The following is a 9,107-nucleotide window of genomic DNA, read 5'->3' on the forward strand; positions in this document are numbered from 1 at the left end:
AGGTCCACAGATTCTGTGAAGCCACGTTTGGTAGCCTGTTCAAATCCTTACCCCAGACTGCACTTCTGCCTTAACACAACACCCTGGGTGGTCTATATCCTCTCCTTTAAAGCCTTCTGGGCTCAGAAGCACATCTGTTTACCTGGCTGGAGGTTCTTTGTGGGTGCTGGCACTGGAAGAGCAGAGGTAGAGGCTCTCGTTGTCGTTGGAGCAGTGGTGACCATCATTGTTGTTGGTAGAGCAGTAGTGGTCGTCATTGGTGGTGGAGTAGTAGTAGTGGTAGTTGTTGGTGGAGTAGTAGTAGTGGTAGTTGGTAGAGTAGTAGTAGTGGTGATCGTTGTTGGTGGAGTAGTAGTAGTGGTGGTAGTTGGTGGTGGAGTAGTAGTGGTCATCGTTGGTGGTGGAGAAGTAGTGGTCGTCATCGGTGGTGGAGTAGTAGTGGTGGTAGTTGGTGGAGTGGTAGTAGTAGTAGTGGTGGTAGTTGGAAGAGTAGTAGTAGTGGTGGTCATTGTTGGAGTAGTAGTCGTCATTATTGTTGTCGTAGGTGGAGCTAGAAATCAACATGAAAGCAAGGATTCATCAAGCAGCAGGAAACAAGAGTCGTGTGCTGGGCCTGTGCACCAACACAACCACTGGGACTGTCCCCAGGCAGAAGTGAGCACTTATCTCCCAAGAACTCGGAGTTCTCCTCATTGGTCAGCTAGAGTCTGTGACTGAGGAGGGAGTGAAAACATGTTCACAACAAGGAAACAGCTGCATTGAAAGGAGTATATATGGGGAGGTTTGGAGATTAAAAAAATGACACCTGGGATTTCTATCGAAGCCCTTTGAAAAAACTAGTCCCGCATATCAGATTTATGTATCTTCATAAATGTCTGTGAGGTAGGGAAAAAAGTCTAGAGCCCGAAGCCGTGTTTGTCCTCTCAGTGGCGTGTGACTAGGACCTAAATAGTAGTTCCCAAGAACCAGAATATTTACCAAATAAATAGCATTCCGTTCAGTCAGTCCTAAGGGTACCCTCCCAACAAACCTGCATCCTAAATGTGGATTAATTCACACCATTAACATACGCTAGATAACACGGATGCTTTGTGCATTTGGTTTGAAAGTGGACTAGACCTTTTAAGGTTCCTTCCTTCCTAAGGGATAATAACAAAAGGTAATGACTTTGTCTCTTTCCAGAGTCAGAAATGGTATAGGACTCCAAACCACTTACTGAAGTCCTCAGAGCTACCCAGAGAAAGAACTGCAACTAGGATTAACCCAAAACACAGTGCCTGGCACAAAAGCAGAAATTGTAGGATTGAGTCAAGAATGTGTACTTTTTTCTCACCAGGCATCTTTTTTGCCCACAAGAAGTATTCTTAAATTTCAACTCTACTAACTATAAATTAGAACCTCAAATCTCTTGAACAAGAGGCAATTGGTGTGAAAACTCTTGTGAGGGATTGAAGTCAATTTAATTTGGAAACTAACTGATTTTTGCCTTAAAGAAGAAAAACATTTTTTTCAACAAATATTTATGAGTGTCTATTATGTACAAGACATTAGTAAATGTTTTAGGCTTTGGGGGTTCTGTGATCTCAGTGGTAATTGCTCAACTCTGTCAGTGTGAACACAGCCATAGACAGTATATAAACTAATGGGTGTGGCTGTGTTCCAATAAAACTTTATTTATAAAACTGTTGGTGAGCCTGTTCTATAATCTGATCTGGTCCTAGGGCTACAGTTTGCTGACCCTGCTCTAACAGTGTAGTCAGAGGTTTTTAAGAAGAGTGCAATCCAATCCCCTCCCTTCAGTTTGAAATCAAATCTAGAGAAAAAAGGAAGCAAGCAAAAAAGTCTGATCAAAGGCTATAACAAGGAAGAAACCTAATTGACTTGTTTAACTAACGTGTCTTCCTCAGTGGTAAGTATTTCCTGAGGAAGAATCTAGGAAACTAAGGGTAGAGGAGCTGCTGAGGAAAAGCCCTAACAGAAGGTTGAAAAGTAAGCTGATTCTGTGAAACGTGCAAGAAAACTTAAGCAAATAATTGGATTGGAGGCAGAGAGTCACTTTGGCTCAGTTATGGACCCGTTTCCCACTGGACAGAGCAGTGGCTTTGTAAATATTCGTTTATTAAAGAATTTCTAAGCACTCTAAAATTCCCCTACTGGGACTTCCCTGGTGGTGCAGTGGTTAAGAATCCGCCTGCCAATGCAGGGGACAAGGGTTCGAGCCCTGGTCTGGGAAGATCCCACATGCCGCGGAGCAACTAAGCTGGTGAACCACAACTACTGAGCCTGTGCTCTAGAGCCTGCAAGCCACAACTACTGAGCCCGCGAGCCACAACTACTGAAGCCTGCGTGCCTAGAGCCCGTGCTCCACAACAAGAGAAGCCACCACAATGAGAAGCCCACGCACTGCAATGAAGAGCAGCCCCCGCTCTCTGCAACTAGAGAAAGCCCGTGTGAAGCAACGAAGACCCAACACAGTCAAAAATAAATAAATTAAAACAAAACAAAAACAAGCAAAAACAAAGTGCCCTACTAATTTCTTTCTCTATCCTTTTTAAAAAATATTCAGCCAGACCAATCAGATAATTTCACAACTCCAAAAATAATCTCTTCTCCACACACTGCCTCGTCACATGTCTACAGCGCCAGCCTCTTTTGGCTTCCTTAAATTGCCTCCTACATATAGGTTCCCCAGAGTCAGCTATTTGCTGCATCAGAACTGACCTTATTTTACCTGCCTTTATAAAGGACACAAGCCAAGTACAAAAGTTGGGAGATTGCAATATCAAGTTCATTTAAATTAAAAAAGAGACATAGCTTATGAAGGCCACAGGTATTGGATTCTGTTGTCAATAGAAGACTTTAGTGGGAGAAGATTCATTAGGAAAGAGCACCAGAAACCAGGAATTCCTGAAGAACCTGCTCCTTTCATCAAATGGCAAGAAAAATTAGGATGTCTACATCAAGATGGAAAAATGTAAACTTCCCAGATTTTTGGATTTTATGAAATTCTTAAAAGCAACAGGTGAACGTTATTGAGATGCAAATGTTTTCATACTACAATAAGGCCATTTTATTTTTTCAACAGTTAATTTAGTGATATGGTGTGAAATATGCTTCAAAAAATCCAAGACTGGACAGAGGAAGGGGGTGAAACTATATAGGCTTATACAACGTATATGCAACAAGACTGAATTGATGATTCTTAAAGCCAAATGATACATCTACCTGACAGGACCTTATATTACCTATTTTATATGTATGAATTCTCTATAAGTCTTAAAATGTTAAGAAAGGACATTTAAGAATTCTTCTAAGACATAACCTCAGAGAAAAGGGCAGTTCTTCAAGTGGAATAAATTTACCTCCATAAAAATGTTCACTATATTTCACTGTGGAACAGTGAATGCTTTTTCATGAACCAACTAGCATTTTTGAAGCACTGCTTTAGGAGGTAGTTTGCTGACTGGGAAGATCTCTAGACTATGGTCTTGAATCAAGGTTAGTCTTTTTTTTTTTTTTTAATTTATTTATTTTTTATTTTATTTATTTTTGACTGTGTTGGGTCTTAACACTTCATTCTACACAAATAGAAGTTATTCTATCCCAAAAGTTATTAGAAAACAAGATTATAGGAACCTCCTCTTTCCCTATTAAAGGAAGAGAAAGTTAATATCAAACAGAAAACTCTTATCTCTGGGAACCCACAGGAAGTGATCAAAGGAAGGAGGAAGACAAGCTCACCTGGCTTTATACTCAAGTCTAGGGTGATTTTTATATCATTGAACCACCCTCTCTTCTCAACGCGGCAACAATACAAGCCACTGTCAGCCTGGGCTGCATTCTCTATGGTCAAAGACACATCCCCTCCACCAATGTTTCCGTTTAGCTTATAACGTTTGTCCTTCTGAAAGGTGACACTGTATCCATTAGTCCAGATAATGTCACTTCCGCAGCGAGTTAAAGGACATGCCCCTCGGCCCCAGCACATGCTTGTGACTTCTCCACCATAGGTGCAGGGTAGTCTGACAGACTGACCCACCACTCCAGTCACTCGTGAGTAAGACGTTACACCATCTGTAAATAAAGAGAAACCTGAGCATGAGGTCTCAATATTTTAACTTTAATTTCATTCTCATTTGTTTTCTTTATATAGCTTATTTGGTTTGTAATCATCTGACTATATCTTGAGTTTTAAAATTTAGTATAAGCATTTTTCTATGTTAACATATTCTTTAGCAGCGTTACTATTTACTAGATATATTTGTAGATAAAACATCATATAAACGTTTTTCTGTATTCAGGATTATTTCCTAATAGGAAAAGATTTCCATGAAAGAAAGTATCGGGATCAAGGGCAGAAATATATTCAGTCTCTTGGTGAATATGACCAAATTTCTTTCCAAAAGGTTTGAAACAAATGACACTCCAGTAATGCATGAGTGCCTGTGTACTTCATCCTGTGTTTGACAGGTATCTGCTTATTTAATAGGTAATACATACATGTGGCTTTTCCTCTCCCCTAGATTCAATCACTGTCTCAGTTGAAATCTGTTTTAAAAAGTCTATTGCATTTAAAGTTTTGATTTTCAATTTTTATTGCAATTTTTAAAATTGCTATTGCAAATAAAGTCACCTCACAACCCCTCTCTTATTAAAAAAAAAAAAAGCAGAGCTAATGTTTTACTTAAAGCATCATTGACTAGAAGGCAGAAGCCTAGTAAACTCTTTAGAAATCAGTTCTTAGAAAAAAGGGTTTATAATAGTTTCAGGAGGAACTGAGGCTTATCATGCTTTACGATCAATCCAAAAAATTTAAGCAGGGATCCTTTCTCGTGAGTTGATGACAGCCCTGCAATGCAGGTGGTAAGGTCCACTTACCCAGATGAAACCAAAAAATTGGAGAATATTCGATCAAATACTAAATTTTGCCTCTTAAAAACAAATAGGCAGGAAAACTCTCTCCTGTGGCAGTGGCTTAAAAAACCCTGCATTGCCAAATGCAGTCTGGGTGGTCCTTGAAAGAAATCTGAGATTCAACAGTTAATCATAGTTAGGACTGAGCTGTGAGTTTGGGAAATGCTCTGGGAATAAAACACTCATTGTTACATAAATTAAGAGTCTATATTTTTCACTGGAATTCTGATAATATTTAATTTTGCTTAATGTCATTTTTGGACTACAAAGGTAATACATGCTAATTATAAAAATTTAAGTTTTAGAAGTATAATTTAAAAATGTACTTTCCTCACATTCCCACCTCTAGAGATTGTTTTTAAAACTTAGGATATGTCTATTTCTAAAATTTTCCCCTATCTCGCAGAATGTTTTGAATTAACATATTTTTCTTTTTAAAATTTTTTTGGCCACACCGGGAGGCATGTGAGATCTTAGTTCCCCAACCAGGGATCAAACCCTCGGCCCCTGCTTTGCAATCATGGAATCTTAATCACTGGACCGCCAGGAAAGTTAAAATATTTTCTTTTTAAAAGAAATAGTTGCACATGGTTAAAAAAATCAAAAGGCACAAAATGGTACAATAAAGCACTCGTCTCCTTCCGACCCTATCCCCTTTTCTTCTTCCCGTCCCCTTCCACACCGTGATAACAACTGTAACTCTTTGCTACATACACTTGAGTAGTTCATGCATACACAACCATCTACCTACTCCTTTTTTTGGTTTCAACACAAATGGCAGCATATGTCATCCTGTACTGCATCGTGCCTTGTTCACCTACCCAAAGATTTTGTAATTCTTAGCATTTATGCAATTTCTTTGGTTTAAGGTGTCAGCCTGGTTCTTTGCTCACTAGTTGACCCCATTACCTTCCAACAAAGCCCAAGAACATCTACCCTCCCCCCCACACTCACACCCCCCCACACACACTCCCCCATCCTCGGCGCTTCCAAAGAACAGCCCACCTATTCACTTACCTGTCAGAAGGAGTATGAGGCCCAGGATGGCTACCCACAGATGCATGATGGTATCGCCCTGAAGGAAAGAGAGAGCACGCTGGTTGGTGCGCCTCCAAACCAGATGGTATCAGAACGAGTCTTAATTCTCAGATTGCAACTTCTCCTTTCACCCTGATGGGGGGAATCACATAAGACTACCTGCTGGAAACAAGACCATGCAAAGGCTTCAGATCTGTTAGCTCCAGGTGACTGAGGGCTCTGCCCCTTCCAACAGAAAGGCAAAGGTGTCCTCTGAAGCAGTCCCGTCTTCCCCAGCTCCTTTCCTATACTTAGAGTCCAAACTGACTCCAGGTGCTGACAGAGGAGATAAGGGAGCAAACAGGAAGGAAACCAGAGGCCGGCTTAACCAAGGACACCAGAGCAAAGACCAGACTTCCCATGGCAGGTACACTTACCCTTTGCCTTGAAGATGAGAGTCAACTGGCCTTCTGGTGAGGGCAGGGGACTTCCTTCCTGCTCTGTGGCCACAATGGCTAGTCCCCAGCCTCAGTCAAATTGTCAAGTGCCCACTGATATAAAAACGCACAACACGAGAGTTGTGAGTTTCAGTTTTCTTTGGGGACTTACTGAGGACTATCTTTGGCCCAGGAAACTGCCTTTCAGAGAGTTCTGAGGAACCTCTCCCAAGAGACAGAAGTGGAGAGATAAGCATATATATGATTTTGGAGAAGTACAATCAGGCACACATCTCGGTAGAAGGTCGCCGCTGGTCACAAGGAACAGATATCTCAGTTAATGACTAGTGCTTTTCTAAGTACGGGAAGATGAAAGAAATTTGGATTCATAAAATTTTCTCCTGAAAATATCTAACTAGCTGAAGGCCTGTTCAACCAGTTTTCCCAGAGCACAGAGTGCCATTCCTGATCTCTTCCCTGAACTCCTTTCAGGGTATATTGAACATCAGTGACTACAGTGGCTAGTGACTTAACACTTATAGAACCAGATGGAGAGTGACACTGTTTAGCTGGCAGTGTCCCCTCATGGTTATAAATTCAATCATTATTTGGGAGGCAACTCAGGACCATTTTATCCCACGGTGCTAAGAATACTCTTTCTTCAGTCAGGCCAGGATTCTGTTGATCCTCAGTTTGCTATTATTGAACTAGGCACTGCTAATAGTAGCTAAAAGTCTCTGGACCACCTGTCTTACTAGTCTGTTATGGTCCAGGCAAAGATTCCCTCTTGTTGCTTCTTCCCATATCGAGAGTTACACTATTACAATCTTGAGTTCATAAAGAAATATATATATATATGTGTGTCAATCATTTCAAGTTGCCTAGTCATCATTTTTATCAGAGGCTCAGTCACACGTTTGGTAATGCAAGAAACAACAATCTTGTAAAATAAGCAGAATACAAATAATATAGCTAGTAGCATTTATAGGGTCATAAGTAAATATTTAAGCCAAGAGCTTCCATTAGGTGTGGTCCAGTATATTCCCAGCTCATCTGACTCAGTCTCTCCTGTACCAATCTCTATCTTAAAAGTAATGAAATATTGGTATTGTTCATAAGGCACCCAGCCTAATTTCCTAGTATTATTAGGCTGATTATCCTTAGTTTAACTGTTCCCAATATAAGGGAGCTTTTAAACTTAAATGACTTAAATAGTCAAATATCATATGATATGGTAGTCATATAAATCCACCCCATAACTGAAGGAGGGTCCCTCCTAATAAATCAGAAGTTATATTCTTTGACTGAAATTTAGCTTGTTCTTATTGAGCTTGAGTAACTTTAAAAGAAAATTCATATGTATAGCCATGGTCAGAGTAAGTATCATTGATCGGCCAAGTGAGAGGGTCCCATCTAGTAATATCAATAGTAGCTCAAACAGAACTATAACTTCTTTCTTCTAAAATAAATTTCCTAAGGGTCATCCAATTAGAGCCTTGGAGAGGAGAAATTCACCAAGGTAACCCAGAAGTACTGGATGTAGGTAATTGACCATAAACCCAACAATTGGATTAATTTCTAAACTCTGTGTAGGATTTATGCCCATGATAGAAAAACATGGATTTATGCAAAAGTGCAAGAAGTTATTATACAGAATTATATTATATAATTATATTCATGTTTCTATAATTTTAATTGTATGATATTATTATCTAATGTAATTATTATATTGAAAACATGATAAATAATCATAAGGGTAAGGTCTGGCATCTAGGAATAGCCATCTACTTCTGATGTTGTCTTCTTCTTGTCTTGGTGTGAGTGCAGTTTCTCCTCTGTTTGAGCATTGTTTTAAGGTGAGTTTGAGGTCAGCAGTTCTCTCTATAGGCCAGTCCAGTGCAGGGGCCCTTTCTAAGTGGAAAATATGAATCCAAACGTCAATTTCCTTCAGTCTTTCTGTGTGTGAGCTAGTTAAGAGTACCTGATAAGGGTCCTTCCATCTAGGTTGGAGATAAGCCTTTAAATGATGCCTTGTCCAATATGCATAATCTTCCGGTTATAGTTCATGGGGCATCTGACCTTCATCCAAAGATAGATTACTGTGATAAGCTTCAGAAACAAACTTAGAGTGTCCTTTTAATAATTCAGTTAAACTTTACAATAATGTAACGTAACAACAGGGGGCTAGCTGGTAAGTGAGTCTTAGGCAGTAAATACAGACCTCAATTAACAGCACTAGAATTTAATATCCACTGAAACATAATTTTTCTCTCTAAAATTACCCTGATTACTATCAAATATAGCCAAATTAAGAGTAATTTCTTGGCAAAAATAAGTCTGGTTTCAATAAACTTGGCCTGATTATTTACATAAGTGTAACTGATCATACGGGCTCTTTTTTAAAATTGGCTTTGCTGGAACTTTTTATAAAGAATCTCAGATTGAATTTTTAAAAGGCTTCTCAAGGCCAGAAAAGCTATCCCAAGGGCTTGCCATCAGATCCCACCTACAGTATCTACAGATTTGGGTGAATTCCTCTCTTCTCAAGGTCCCAAAATATCTTCAGATTCCTGCATCTGTCAGGAGGTGGCCTCCCTTATTCACTTGATAAGGTTGCTAGTAACATAAGGGTTTACAGTTTTGGAGGGATACTGTAGAAAGAAAAGATAAATGTTTCAGTTCTGCTTACGAAGGTATCATTTACCAAATTACTGTAAGTCATAATTAGCTTAAAGGGAA

General features: G+C 39.6%; 1 protein-coding gene across 1 annotated transcript in view; it reads right to left on the reverse strand.

The window, feature by feature from the left end:
* Positions 1-8,415, reverse strand: part of HAVCR1 (hepatitis A virus cellular receptor 1) — a 28,490-nt gene extending 20,075 nt beyond the window's left edge. The window contains exons 1-4 of the mRNA XM_036847299.1: positions 8,350-8,415; positions 5,932-5,989; positions 3,742-4,074; positions 143-550 (exon numbers count right to left, since the gene is read on the reverse strand). Coding sequence (XP_036703194.1) covers positions 143-550; positions 3,742-4,074; positions 5,932-5,977 — 787 coding nt within the window. The 5' untranslated portion in view covers positions 5,978-5,989; positions 8,350-8,415. The remainder of the gene's footprint in view (positions 1-142; positions 551-3,741; positions 4,075-5,931; positions 5,990-8,349) is intronic.
* Positions 8,416-9,107: the final 692 nt, after the last annotated feature.

This window comes from Balaenoptera musculus, chromosome 3 (assembly GCF_009873245.2).
Source record: "Balaenoptera musculus isolate JJ_BM4_2016_0621 chromosome 3, mBalMus1.pri.v3, whole genome shotgun sequence".
Taxonomy (NCBI): Eukaryota; Metazoa; Chordata; class Mammalia; order Artiodactyla; family Balaenopteridae; genus Balaenoptera; species Balaenoptera musculus.